The sequence below is a fragment of the Bos javanicus genome, chromosome 5 (assembly GCF_032452875.1).
Source record: "Bos javanicus breed banteng chromosome 5, ARS-OSU_banteng_1.0, whole genome shotgun sequence".
Classification (NCBI taxonomy): domain Eukaryota; kingdom Metazoa; phylum Chordata; class Mammalia; order Artiodactyla; family Bovidae; genus Bos; species Bos javanicus.
The window spans coordinates 102,369,377-102,384,722 of NC_083872.1; the positions used below are offsets into that span (position 1 = coordinate 102,369,377).

Sequence of the window (15,346 nt, forward strand, 5' to 3'; positions counted from 1 at the left end):
CAAGCCTGTTTTCCTGACCCTGTACTGCACTCTCTCATGTTCATTGTGGACACAGCTGGGTTAGTGTCCTCCCTAAAACTTTCCTCCTTCAAATCTTTGATGAGATTGGATACTGAGATTTCTTTATGTGTCAGAAGGATGTAGCTTCTTCCAAGGGTGAGTTGGTCCATGTTGACCCTGCACCCCCAGCTCTGGGGTAGAGGGTGCTGTGGGGACAGGCTGCCAGCCCTGAGTTTGCCGCTCCTTATAGCCCATCCCTTTCTATAAAGGGTCTGGAGCTGCTAACAGCATCTTACCTGTGAGATCTCCATCCCAAGTTGAGACCATGTGCACCTGGTTCACTAAACGCATCCCTGTGTCACCCTGTGGGAGGGATGACTGGACCTCAGGAAGCACGTCCTATGTTCTCCCTGTCTGGCTCGTGGTTTCTGGTGATGGTGTGGACTCCACAACTGGGTGAGGAATGATGACTCTGGGCCCAGAGGGAGTAGAGCATCAATTCTAAGTGACTGAGCAGATCCTGGTCTTACTTCAGCAACTGAGTGTAAATTTTGGTTTTGATATTTATAATAAGTTTTTATCATTAATGTGTTAAAGTCCAGATATAGAAGGAGACGGGGTCAGGTACAGTCACGGGGCTTGAGAATGAGAGGACCAGATGACAAGGAAGTGATTCTTGCATAAATAATGGATAAATATTAGCATATTTAGAGGAAGAGAAGCATGTGTTCAACTGTCTTTTCTCCCGTCTCAAGTATGAAGGACAGGCATGGCGGGACAGAGAAGCTGTGTCTGCTGACTGGGATGAGGGGTTCTCTGGTGGGGGATGTGGCAGGGCTGTGGACTAACCTCTAGCTGCCCTCAGTGTTGGCCCTACTGAGACCTTAAGGTGGGCCGTGGGTGGCTCTTGAAGCTGTCTCTGAGCTTCAGTGTGGACCCTGGGGCCTGTGTGTCACAGATGTTTCCTTCCACGTCTGTGCTGAAAAGACGGAATCAGGGTGAGGGGGCCTCAGGGTGGGCTTGTGTGGATCACAGGGCTTCATCATGGGAATCTTGAGCCTGAGGGGGCATGAGGAAAGGGGGCAGCACTTTAGTGACCTTGAATTTCGATGGGGGAGCTCTATCTTGCATTACTTACGGCCCTTCTCAGTCTCTCTATTCATCCCTGGGATACCTTCTGGGGGTGCATCTGGGAGCTTCTCTAATGAGTGGAAACAGAACCAGGCAGCAATGGCTACACTGGACATCATCCCTTCTGCTTGGATCTGTCCCCTCAACCCACCTGGGATTCCATTCTTGCCGTCACCTTTCCTCTTAAATGCAGAACAGAGGAGATGGGTTCATTGGTGGTTTCAGGCAGCATGAACCCCTTTCTCTTCTCTGCTTCACTCACCCCTTCTTTGCCCCCTGCCTGCAGCTATCATGTAGCAGACTTTCTATTTCCCCATCTCTCTGGAGCTCTTCCCTTAAATTATATTTTGCATCTTCTTTAGTTATGGTTTTATAATACAAATGTATTCTGAATCTTATCAAACCATACTCTCAGCATATAAAGGGAGTACATGGGAAGTTTAGAAAACTTTAGTCTTTCTAAAGTATAATTTTCTTCTTGTTTTCATTGTTTAGTCACTTAGTCATGTCCAACTCATTTTGACACGATGGACTGTAGCTGCCCAAGCCATTCTGTCCACGGAATTCTCCAGGCAAGAATACTGGAGTGGGTTGCCATTTCCTTCTCCAGGGGATCTTCCTGACCCAAGAATCGAATCCACATCTCTTGCTTTGTGGGAGGATTCTTTACTGCTGAGCCAAGAGTGAAGCCCCATGTTTTCTTCTAGAGATCCCTGCTCCTAATTTGGTGGGCTAGAGTTGAATGACGACTTCTACTTTCTCTTTGTTTCCTTTAATAGCAATCTCTTTCTCTCTGTCAGCCTCGTTTAGTGACTAGCTGAAAGAGATACTTCACATAAAATGAAATGCAATAAAGGGAAAGGGATTTAACACGTCTGAATGTCCCTATAGGGAACACGCCTGCCAATGCAGGAGAAGCAGATTTGATCCTTGAGTCAGAAAGATCCCTTTAGAAGGAAATGGCAACCCCCTCCAGTATTCTTGCCTGGGAAATCCACTGAACAGAGGAGGCTGGTGAGCTACAGTCCATGGGTTGCAAAGAGTTAGACACGACTGAGCATCTAGGCACGTGCTCCAGGACCCAGTCTCCAGATTATTCTGAGAAGGGGGAAAACCCTGCAATCTCATCCGCCCAACTTGATGGGTCTCACTTCATGCCTTAACCTGTGAATTCCTGTACTCCTGGTCCTCATTTTCTGCTGACCTGATAAATACTCTTGTATTTCAAGACTTCCTGTAGTTCTCTGCTTCCACCCTGAGCTCAGTGCCGGGGAAGATCAATAGTTGATTCTACAAAAGTTATTCTCCACGGGTCAACAGATCCCACACCCAGACCCTGTGAGATCTCACAGTCTGCAGATATTGACCAGGGTGATCAGGGGAGAGAAAGGCACTCATGATTTTTGATGAACCGTTTCTACCCTAGTCCCAGTGGTGGGACCCAGCTGTCAGGACTACGGAAGCAGGAGCTCAAAGGACCGTGTTGCTCATATAAGGAGATGTTGAAGATTCAGAAGCTCATTGGTGTCTGAGCTTCAGAAAGTGGCAGATGCAGCCTCTGATAGTGCCTGAAATGGTGAGAGGTGTTGCTATTGGCTCTCAGGAGGGAGGGTGTAAGGGGTGGTCTATATAGACCCCAGTCGGCACCCTGACACCTCCTCACAGGCTGATCCTGCAGCTGGGACTGTGACCTTGAGGACGTGGGGTCAGGATGGCTTTGGGCAGACACCTCTCCCTGCGGGGACTCTGTGTCCTCCTCCTCGGCATCGTGGTGGGTGGTCAAGGTAAGAGCTGCCCCTCTCTCCTGGTTCACAGCAGGGGAGTGGACGCCTTGATGAAGGGAAAGGTGTTTGGACTTGTGGAACCTGGCCTCAGTGTTTCTGACCAAAAAGAACCATGTTGATGTGAATACTGGTTCCTTTCCTATGGAGGCGGGGCGGGGGGCATCCATTGGTCATAGAGGCAGATTTTACAGAGCCGTGAAGTTTTGTCTGGACTGAGCTGAGTCAGCCTAAGTCCCCTCCACGGTCTCCCTTGTTTTCAGGGAGCTTCTAGGAGTCCCAGTGGCTCTCACTGTGTGGAAGTTCCAGTGACTGAGCTCACCTGGGACTCTGGGCTGTTCCCACACGCTCCACGTGCCTGGTGTGTGAGCACTGCCCCTGGGTCCCTGTGTTTCCCATGTCTTCGCTCCTGTAGGCTCTGTGATTGTGTGTGTATGTGTGCAAGTGAGGAGTGCGTGAGGGTGTGTGTGTGTGAGGGTATGAAGAATGTGTGTGTGTGAGTGTGTGAAGGTATGTATGTGTGAGGGTGTATGTGGGTGTGAAGAGTGTATGTGTTTGTGGAGTGTGTGAGGAGTATGCAAGTATTAAGGTGTGTGAGGAGTATGTGTGGGTGAGTGTGGGTGAGTGAGGGTGAGTGAGGAGTGTGTGAGTTGTGTGTGAGGCTGTGTGAGGCTGTGTATGTGGGGGGAGTGTGTGAGCCTGTGTGTATGTGTGTGTGTGTGTGTGTGTGTGTGTGTATGAGGGGAGGTGGAGCCTGTCTGTGTGAGAGGAACAGAGCTGCAGAGCAGGTAGTGAGTCCAGTCCATTGCTCTGTGAAGCACACGGGGTGTCCACAGGGCTGGGTGTCATGGCCGCTGCATGTAACTGGATCAGAGATAATCCTGCACTTGCATGCCTCTCTCTGGCCCTGTCCCCCATCTCTCGGGCTCCCCTCTGCTTGTTGCCATGTCTGCGTAGCACTTGGCTCTGTGAGAGGCTCTGCCTGCTGGCCTCACCTGTTCCCACCAGGTGTCCATTAGGGAGCAGAGAAGCCTGCATCCAGGAGCGGGGACCTCTTGTCTGTTCAGTTCAGTTCAGTTCAGTCGCTCACTGGTGTCTGACTCTGCGATCCCATGGACCGCAGCATGCCAGGCCTTCCTGTCCATCACCAACTCCCGGAGTCTACCCAAACTCATGTCCATTGAGTCGGTGATGCCATCCAACCATCTCATCCTCTGTCATCCCCTTCTCCTCCCACCTTCTCTCTTTCCCAGCTTCAGGGTCTTTACAGATGTGTCAGCTCTTCACATCAGGTGGCCAAAGTATTGGAGTTTCAGCTTCCACATCAGTCCTTCCAATGAACGATTTGTCCCTCTGTTTGTAAAGAGCAGTTGATGTGCAGCCCCACGTGTATAAGTTCCCAAGTTCCTGCCCCGGTCCCTGTGACTCATTTCCTGATGTGCTGGGGGCCTGGGATGGTCTTCCCCCCGCCAGGATCTGCTGTGACTCTGTAGGGAGCACTTTCTCTTGTGCCCTCTCCTGTCCCTCCCTCCCTGGGAGCTGTTTTCCCCTGAGTGAGGGTGGAGTATGTTACCACTCCTTCTGTCGTGGTCTGCAAGGTTTCTTTGGACAAATCCACTGATCTCCTTATGGGAGTTCTCTTGGGTGACAGATTTTTTTCTTCTCTTTAGACTTTTAGAATTCTCTCTTTCTCTTTGCATTTGAACAGTTTATTCTGTGAGTCTTGGAGAAGGTTGTTTGGATTGAAATTTTGAGGTGACTTATTAGCTTTTTGAACTTAGGTGCCCAGATCTTTCCCCAGGTTTGGAAATTCGCAGCCTGTCTTTCTTTCTTTTTTATAATTATTTATTTTCGGCTGTGCTAGGTCTCCTTGCTGCATGCGGGCTTTCTCTAGCTGTGGTAAGCAGGGGCTACTCTTCACTGCAGTGCACAGGCTTCTCACTGCAGTGGCTTCTCTTGCTGGAGACCACAGGCTCTAGGTGCACACATTTCAGCAGCTGTGGCACACTGGCTTAGTTGCTCTGCGGCATGTGGAATCTTCCTGGACCAGGGATTGAACCCATGTCCCCTACATTGGCAGGTGGATTCTTAACCACTATACCACCAGGGAAGTCCTCAGCCCTTAATTGTTTTCTCCTTCACTTCTTCTGTTATGATTCCTGTCCATACAGTTTCTCTTTATGGTGTCCACTGGCTTTCTATATTCCTTTCATTTTCTTTTGGCTCCTCTATTTGGATGCTTTCAACTAATCTTTCTTCTAACACATTGATTCTTTTTTCTTTTTCTTTCCCTTGGTCAAGTCTGTTGTTGAATCTCTGTGTTGAATTCTTCAGTTTACTCATTGTATTGTGTATGTTAAGTTGCCTCAGTCATGTCTGACTCTTTGTGACCCTATGGACTGTAGCCCACCAGGCTCCTCTGTCCATAGGATTCTCCAGGCAAGAATACTGAAGTGGGTTGCCATGCACTCCTCCAGGGGATCTTCCGGACCCAGGGATCAAACCCGAGTCTTACATTACCTGCACTTGCAGACAGGTTCTTTACCACTAGCACCACCTGGGAAGACCATTCATTTATTATTCAGCTTCAAAATATCTGGTTGAAGAATTGAAGAAGTGAAAGTCACTCAGTCATGTTTGACTCTTTGTATACAGTCCATGGAATTCTCCAGGCCTTAGTGAAGTGGGTAGTCTTTCCCTTCTCCAGGGGCTCTTCCCAACCCAAGGATCAAACCCAGGTCTCCAGCATTGCAGACTGATTCTTTACCAGCTGAGCCACAAGAGAAGACTGGAGTGGTAGCCTATTCCTTCTCCAGCAGATATTCCTGATGCAGGATTTGAACCAGGGTCTCCTGCATTGCAGGTGGATTCTGTACCAACTGAGCTATCAGAGAATCACAAAATATCTGGTTAGTTCTTCTTGTTTTTTTTTTTTTTTTAAATAGAGTCTTCTGATGCTGGGAAAGATTGAAGGTGGGAGGAAAAGGGGAAGACAGAGGATGAGATGCTTGCATGGCATCACTGACTGAATGGATATGAGTCTGAGTAAACTCCGTGAGTTGGTGATGGACAGGGAGGCCTGGCGTACTGTAGTCCATGGGGTCTCAAAGAATCAGACACGACTGAGCGACTGAACTGAACTGAACTGAACACTGGTAATGTCTCCATCTATGATGTTCTTACTAATGAACTCCTTTTTATATGCAGAAACCAGAGTCATCTTATGACTTAACCACTAAAGTGACATCTGATCACTTTCATCAAATTCCATTTGTTAGACGCGTGTTACTAGGTACATTGGAGTGTGGAATTACACAAAGACATGAACACCAGATGGGAGGAATAACCAGGACATTTTAGAGCCTGTTACCCCAGCCATCTGTTCCTGAGCTGGATGACATGCTTCCTATGGACAGGAAAGGAGAGGGAGGATTCCTCCCTGAATCCTGGGCCATGAGCTGCGACTGAGATGGAGAAGCTGGACCCTAGTAGCCTTGGGAACATCTACAGGGAGGGCAGCATCCAGAGTCTCTGAAGGCCTGTCCTCGGTGTTGTCCCTGGAGCTGGTTCTAAAGGCTCCTGAGAAATACTTGGTGCCTCCCTTCCTGCTCTGTGTTCAGTGATGGCACATTGGGGGCTTAGAGCTGGCCACACTGGGAATGTTCATACCACAGAGGTCAGGAAATACTATATCCCATGCACTGTTTTGCTCCTCAAAGAGCTAATGTTTTAAATATTATGCCACTCTAAGTCTCCTAAAATCTTTCATGCTGTGTGTGTCTTTTGCAGCTCTGGAGCTGAGGCTGAAGGATGGAACCCACCACTGTGAGGGGAGAGTGGAAGTGAAGCACCAAGGAGAATGGGGCACAGTGGATGATATGGAATGGACCTTGAAGGATGCATCTGTCGTGTGCAGACAGCTGGGGTGTGGAGCTGCCATTGGTTTTCCTGGAGGGGCTTATTTTGGGCCAGGACTTGGCCCCATTTGGCTTTTGTATGTTTCATGTGAAGGGGTGGAGTCAACTGTCAGTGACTGTAAGCATTCTGATATTAAAGACTATCGTAATGATAGCCTTTCACATGATTGCGATGCTGGAGTAGTCTGCTCAGGTAAGTCCTGTCTGGTTTGTGTGGGGATCTCTAGCAGGAAAAGCCTTTGTCTTATTACCGGGATGATTTGAGATTATGGATACAGCCTTTAGAACATACTTGGGTGAAGGGTCTTTGTGATGTGTCACAGGAGGCAGAGGTGAGGTCAAAAGTTTCATACAGATTAGCTTCTGGATTCGACCTCTGTGACTCAGTCTCAGCATGGTAATTGTTCTGTATTCTTTGACATAATGGTCAGTAGGGTGTGGCTACATTGATGGGGGCGGGGTGTCACAGGAGAGTTGTAGGCAACAAGTTGGTCCTAAAAGTCAGAGTCACCACACTCCATCAGGTTGATATGTGGGTGATATGCCAATAGAACAGGCTCAACCAAGCAATGGTGACCCCACAAGGGCATGTGAAGACCCATGGATAAGTGACCATACCCGAAGTCATGGTGCAGTTACAGAAGGAAAAGGTGTGAGAGAAATTCAGTGGTGCATTTAAATGTCCCTAGGTCACAGTCAGAGGAGGCCAGAAGTGGGACTTGTGGCAGGGAAAATCTCATCACACTGGTGTACCTGATGAATCAAGTGGGGAGCTCACACCACATTTGTAGGGATGTTGAGGGAGCAGGAAAATGAAGTCTTGAAGTTTACAACACAGTAGCTGAAGCGCACCACATATAAGAGGCAGTGAAGCTAAGAGTTCATGGGGTTCTCAAGGCAAGAATACTGAAGTGGTTTGCCTTTCCTTCTCCAGAGGACCATGTCTTGTCAGAACTGTCCATTAAGACCCGTCTGTCTTGGGTGGCCCTACATGGCATGGCTAATAGTTTCATTGAGTTAGACAAGGCTGTGGTCCATGAACTGTGAACTTCCAGATGTTCAAGCTGGATTTAGAAAAGACAGAGGAATCAGAGGTCAAATTGCCAACATCTGTTTGATCACTGAAAATGCAAGAGAGTTCCAGAAAAACATCTACTTCTACTTTATTGACCATGCCATAGCCTTTAACTGTGTGGATCACAACAAACTGGAAAATTCTTCAAGAGATGGGAATACCAGACCATCTGACCTGCATCCTGAGAAATCTGTATGTAGGTCAAGAAGCAACAGTTAGAACTGGACATGGAACAAAAGACTGGTTCCAAATCGGGGAAGGAGTACGTCAAGGCTGTATATTGTCACCCTGCTTATTTAACTTATATGCAGAGTACACCATGAGAAATGTTGGGCTGGATGAAGCACAAGTTGGAATCAAGATTGTCAGGAGAAATATCAATAAACTTAGATGCAGATTACATCACACTTATGGCCAAAAGCAAAGAACTAAAGAGCCTCTTGATGAAAGTGAAAGAGGAGAGTGAAAAAGTTGGCTTAAAACTCAACATTCAGAAACTAAGATCATAGCATCTGGTCCCATCACTTCCTGGCAAATAGATGGGGAAACAGTGGAAATAGTGACAGACTTTTTTTTTTTTTTTTGGCTCCAAAATTACTGCATATGGTGACTGCAGCCATGAAATTAAAAGATACTTGCTCCTTGGAAGAAAAGCTATGACCAACCTAGACAGCATATTAAAAAGCAGAGACATTTCTTTGCCAAAAAAGACCAGTCTAGTCAAAGCTATGGTTTTTCCAGTAGTCCTGTATGGATGTGAGAGTTGGACTCTAAAGAAAGCTGAGCACGGAAGAATTGATGCTTTTGAACTGTGGTGTTGGAGAAGACTCTTGAGAGTCCCTTGGACTGCAAGGAGATCCAACCAGTCCCTCCTAAAGGAAATCAGTCCTGGGTGTTCATTGGAAGGACTGATCCTGAAGCTGAACCTCCAGTACTTTGGCTACCTCATGCGAAGAACCGACTCACTGGAAAAGACCCTGATTCTGGGAAAGATTGAAGGTGGGAGGAGAAAGGGATTACAGAGGATGAGGTGATTGGATGGCATCACCAACTGAATGGACGTGAGATAGAGTAAACCCCGTGAGTTGGTGATGGACAGGGAGGCCTGGCATGCTGCAGTCCTTGGTGTTGCAAAGAGTCAGACATGACTGAGGAACAGAACTGAACTGAATTGAAGCTAAGAGGACCTGATGTGACTCCTAAGAAGTACTCAGTGCTATCTAAGTGTGTTTGACCTATGCCAAGGTGGATGCAGGAAAGAAGTGAAACCAGGGTGTGAATGGGTGCTCAGAGTATTTGGCAGAGATGCTTCTAGTTATCACAATTGCAGATTGGATGTCCAGGTTATTAATCACATCAGAACAACTGGACTGGAGGAAGATATTGTCAGTTATCACAGTGAATTCCCTAAGGTAGAAGGCTGGTCTTAGGATAGTACCACCCCATCTAATGGGATGGTGGGACAGGGGAGCCCTGAAGACATCTGCAGTAGGTCCTTAACAGCCACAGCCAATCAGCTCTTGGGTGTTTATGTACAGGAAGATCATTGGAAAAGTGATCTTTTCTAATCTCACCTTCAGCAGATCTTTGATGATTCTAGTTGATGCCCTTAAGGAAACAATTCTTTTCCTTTTTAAAAAGTACTTTATTGAGGTATGTCTGACATACAAAACTGCTTGATAAGTATGCATTTGTGAAACCACTACAGCACTTATGTCATAAATCTATTCATCTCTTCAAAATGTTTTCTTCCATTATCTTTATCATTCTTATTAAAAATAATTATTTTCAAGGTAAATTTGAATTTTAGTTAGAAACTTTTGTTTTAAACAAACCTGTTTTCTGGCATCTCAAGTAATCCTCCTCATTGTCACAATGTCATAATCATGGTTCCAACTGAAGATAAATTTGTGGAAATACTACAGGTGTCTCTACCATATTTTGATAAATCAGCATCTGAGTGTGTGATGTTTAAACTTTATGTGAAATTAGAACTCCCAATGTTATCCTAAGAATACTGATGTCTTGTTATTAATTCCAGTTAAGATATACTTAGAAGTATAGAATTGGAAGTGCTCTGATATTTAACAAAGGTCTGTCTAGTCAAGGCTGTGGTTTTCCCGCGGTCATGTACGGACGTGAGAGTTGGACTGTGAAGAAAGCAGAGCACCGAAGAATTGATGCTTTTTAACTGTGGTGTTGGAGTAGACTCTTGAGAGTCCCTTGGACTGCAAGGAGATCCAACCAGTCTATTCTAAAGGAGATCAGTCCTGGGTGTTCATTGGAAGGACTGATGTTGAAGCTGAAACTCCAGTACTTTGGCCACCTCATGTGAAGAGTTGACTCATTGGAAAAGACTCTGATGCTGGGAAGGATTGGGGGCAGGAGGAGAAGGGGACGACAGAGGATGAGATGGCTAGAAGGCATCACTGACTCGATGGACATGAGTTTGAGTGAGCTCCGGGAGTTGGTGATGGACAGGGAGGCCTGTCATCCTGCGATTCATGGGGTCGCAAAGAGTCGGACATGACTGAGTGACTGAACTGAACTGAACTAATATTTAAGCCCTGATTGTGGTTTGTACACCCTGACTACCATTGCTCTAACTTCGACTCTCACACTTTTATGAATGGTTCCAGGTTCCTTCTTTTTCTCTTTTTGTCACTAGTTTCCTCCTCCTGGTCTGTTCTTTCTGTATTTTCAGGCATATTTTAATGATGTGAAGATAAGTCAAAGTGGTGGTGATATAGCAGAAATAAGATTAGAATACCATGTATTTTCATTATTTTAATCAAAACTCTTGGGTTTTCTTCTGCTCAACCTTAGGAGTCAAGTAAGGAAGAGAAATTTCAGCCTCAGTAGTGGATTGCTGGAAGTGAAGTACCGTGTTTAGGATAAATCTAGAGTGGTAACAATGACCAGAGGAGAATGTAGAGAAGCTTGTTTGAAATAATGAGGAGATTTCATGGAGTTCAAGTGGAAGATCTGGGAGGGAACACACAAATTGTGAAGGACTGTGATGCAAGCATTCCAAGTTCCTGCAGTCCTGTCCTACTCTTTGTGATCCCATGGACCATAGGATTCTCCAGGCACGAATACTGGAGTGGGTTGCCATTTCTTTCTCTAGGGGATCTTCCTCACCCAGGGATCAAACCTGGGTCTCCAGCATTGCAGGCAGAATCTTGATTATCTTCTGAGCCACCAGGGACTACAGTACTGAAGTGCAAAATGGTGAGGGGATAAAGATGCAAGGATTGCAGGAGGGGAGAGTTGGAAAGATGCAGGTCAATTCCTACATTCACCACAGCCTCTGTGTTACACTTCTTTCCTGCCCTCATTCCTTCCCTCCCTCTCTTCCTTTATCCTGTTGTGGGAGTCATTTCTGAGCTCCGTGAAAGTGCTAGCATTTGTAGCTGGAAGTTTTCTTAGTGGAAAATTTTTATAATATGGATTCTGTTTATTTAACAAATAAGTTTACTCATATTTTTCTCTTTTTTTGTATCAGATTTTGGTGAATTGTGTTTCACAAGTAATGTGTTTTTAAGGACTTGGCCCATTTTACAAAAAATTTTCAAAGTAGTAGCACTGGTTCATATCTCATATCTTTACATGTTGGGAAGATCTACAATGATATTCCTCCTTTTGTTACTGGTGCTGTTAATGTGTTCCTCTTTTTTCTTAATTGGTTTGCTAGAAGATTATCAGTGTTAATGTTCTTTTTAAGAGAATCACTAATGGACTGTATTGATTTTCTTGATTGTGTATTTGCTTTTTTCTTAATTGATTTCTATGCTCAGTTTTCATTCCTCTTTTTCAGTTATGATTGTGATTGCTTTTGTAGCTTCTTGAGATGGAGTCTTGGATCATTTCCTTGTGTTTCTATTTTTATTCTAATGTAATCATCAAGGAAGCATCAAGGTTCTAAATTTTCTTCTAAGCATCACTTTATTTTTAACCCACCAGTTTCAATACTATATAATTTCTTTTGTATTTTATTATCATAAAATGTTTCTTTTTCTCTGTATGAATTCTTTGTCTTATAGTCTGACTTTGTATGATATTAATTTAGATATTATATAGAGTTTTCTCTGATTTGTGTTTGCATGGTATGTAGTTTTTACCTCTTTAATATGTTTCTGTGTATATATTCAAACACATATAAGTTTGTAGACAGTATAGTGTTTTGTCTTATTTTATCTGGTCTGATCATCTTGTTTTTTATTTGGAGTACTTAAATTATTTACAGTTAATGTTATTATTGATATAACTGGGTTTAAGTGTACTTGCCTGCTATTTGTCAGAGAAGGCAATGGCAACCCACTCCAATACTCTTGCCTGGAAAGTCCCATGGATGGAGGAGCCTGGTAGCCTGCAGTCCATGGGGTCGCTAAGAATTGGACACGACTGAGCAAATTCACTTTCACTTTTCACTTTTATACATTGGAGAAAGCAATGGCAACCCACTCCAGTGTTCTTGCCTTGAGAATTCCAGGGACCGGGGAGCCTGGTGGGCTGCCATCTATGGAGTTGCACAGAGTCGGACACGACTGAAGTGACTTAGCAACAGTAGCAGCAGCAGCTGCTATATGTTATATCTTTGTTCTTATTTTAATCTTCGAGTATATTTTATCATTTTAATTTAAATACTGTATTGATTTATTAATTGTATCAGGTTTTTAGGTGATTATAATGTTTAATTAAAAAAATTTTTAAAGTAATTTTTATTTGTTGCTGGCTGGGTCTTCACTGCTGCATGGGCTTTTCTCTAGTTGTGGAGATCAGAGGCTGCTCTCTAGTTGCAGGCATGAGTTTCTCATTGCAGTGGCCTCTCTTGCTGTAGTGCACAGGCTCTATGGTGCACAAGCTTCAGCAGTCGTGGCCCCTGGGGTCTAGAGTACAGGCTCACTAGTTGTGGTGCACAGGCTTAGTGGCTCCCTGGTATGTGGGATTTTCCTAGACCACGGATTGAACCCACGTCTCCTGCATTGTCAGGTGGAGTCTTCACCACTGAACCACTGGGAAAGCCCAATGTTGAATTATTAATCTTCAGTTACATTTTACCTTGAAATGATATTATGTCACAACTTGCAATGTCAGTCACTATACTTTTCTTCCACTTTCCTGTTCCTGTCATTGGTGCTGTCATTGTCATACATTCTACTCATAAATTTATTATGAATCTTATAGTTTGTTGCTAATATTTTTGCTTTAAATCTTCTAATAGAGAACCAACGCAGTCTCTATAGCTTTGACAGGATCCGTGTTTTCATCTGCTGTCATCTCCTTTTAGCTTGAAGAACTTTCTGAGGCAGTTTTGTGTAGTGTGTGTCTGGTGGCCTCCAATTCTATCATCTCTCATTTACCTGAAATCATTTTAATTTTCATTCAGTTTTGAAAAGTATTTTCTTGGGTGATTCCATTCTAGGTTAACAAATGCCAAACCCCAATACTTTACATATGTTTTTACATTGTCATCTGACTTTCATTGCCTCCAACAAAAAGTCAGTAAGTAATATTTATCCTTTTGTTCCCTGTATATAATGTGTCAAACTTCCCTGGCTGCTCTTAACATATTTTTGTTTGTTTGTTTGTTTACCAATGAACATCTGTAATTACATCGTCAAGTTTTCTGAGAATGGTTTCACTATCTTGCTTGGGGTTTGTTTCGCTTTTTGGATAAGTGGGTTTACAGTTTTCAATAACTTTGGGAAAATGTCATTTATCTTTTCTTAATATTTTTCTACACATCCCTTATTCTGAATCTCCAAATACACATATTTTATATATTATCCTACATGCCATTGTGTTTCCATTCATATTTTCTGCCTTTTTACTCTCTTTGGTTCAATTTAGATGGTCTCTACTGCTGTGTTTTACTTCCCAGTTCTTTTATTCTGCAATGTGTAGTCTCTTGTGTAATTAATCCAAATGTTCATTCCAATACTATATTTTTCAGTTTCAGAAGTCTCATTTGTTTATTTTTCCTAGTTTTTCTCCCTGTTTATTTTTGTGCTTCATTAAGCATATTGATATTAGGGATTTAAGGAGCTCTTCAGCCAATTCAATCATTTCTGTAATTTCTGAACCCGCTTTAAATGATTGTTTTTAAAAACATGTGTTATGGGTTACATAACACATTTTTTTAAAAACAATCATTTAAAGCGGTCTCTTTTTGAAATTCTAATAATTTTTTGGTTGGATGTTGGGCATCACTAAGCAGTCCTTCACCAGGAAGAACTTCAGAAGTAAATAATCAGAACATACCCAGAAATCAGGAAATTGTACTTGATGAATTAAATAAAGTTTTTTCATTGGCTTATCTTCATTCAGTTCAAAATGTGTATACCTGTGATGGATTAATTTTGATATCTGGCAAAACTAATGCAATTATGTAAAGTTTAAAAATAAAATTAAAAAAAAAATGTGTTCCTTTGATGACCAAATGATGAACTTTTATTTTGGTTTTCCTCCTTTAGTTTCAAAACTTCCTTGATCCCCCCTTGCATGCCATATACCCCAGCTACATCCTACTTCTTCAGCAGTAGCTACCCTTTCTGATTTTCTTTTCCATCCATCTGTATCTTTTAAAATGGTGTTTGCTTGTCTGAAGTGGGAGAAATGAGAAAGGATAACAGTTTAGGTGGTAGATGGGAGGAGCAGGGGGTGATGTAGTATGCTAACAACCTATTCAACAAGTGTTTCCCCACAAATATTTGCATATTTATCCATATTGAGGCTTTTTCAACTTGGAACTCTTCAAATTATGGCTTGTTTGCTCATTTCCTCCTCCTTCTCCTTCTTCTTCCTCCTTCTTTTTGGCAACATGCCATCTTCTTTTAGAATTGTAAAACATTCATGAAAGAAATTAAAGACAATATGATCAATGGAAAGTCATTCTGTGTTTCTGGCCTGAAAGAATTAGTATTGTTAAAATGCCTATGCTTCTCAAAGTGATCTATAGATTTAATGCAATTCCTATCTAAATAGCATTCTTTATAGAAATAGGAAAACAATGTTAAAATATGAGTGTGTGGTTTAATTTTTATAGATTCATGAATTCTGTTGTCTGATCATTATTGAATTTTAGTTCCATTCCATTATGGTCATGTAAGATACTTGGAATTATTTTAATATTTTTGAATGTGTTAAGGCTTATTTGTAACCTAGCCTGGAGACTATTCCATGTGTGCTTGAGAAGAATGCATATTTTTCTGTGGTTAGAGTTAGTACAATGATAGTACTAAAATCAATTTTTATCAGCCCTTAGCATTTTCTATGAGTCCTGTTTGAGAAGAAAAATCTTTACTAGGAGACGATTGGAAACTCAGCTATCTGGTAAACTCCCACTGAGAGCACACTCTCCCCCAGATTCTTTGACAAACCCTAGGATTTCAAGGGAGATGGCTGGGACTCTCTCTCTATGACTCTCTGAGTTTTCTTAA

General features: G+C 43.3%; 1 protein-coding gene across 1 annotated transcript in view; it reads left to right on the forward strand.

The window, feature by feature from the left end:
* The first annotated feature begins 2,734 nt into the window (after positions 1-2,734).
* LOC133248186 (antigen WC1.1-like) overlaps positions 2,735-15,346 on the forward strand; it is a 55,369-nt gene continuing 42,757 nt past the window's right edge. Inside the window, 2 exon segments of the mRNA XM_061418011.1 lie at positions 2,735-2,915; positions 6,702-7,022. Of these exon segments, the coding sequence (XP_061273995.1) occupies positions 2,843-2,915; positions 6,702-7,022 (394 nt within the window). The 5' untranslated portion in view covers positions 2,735-2,842.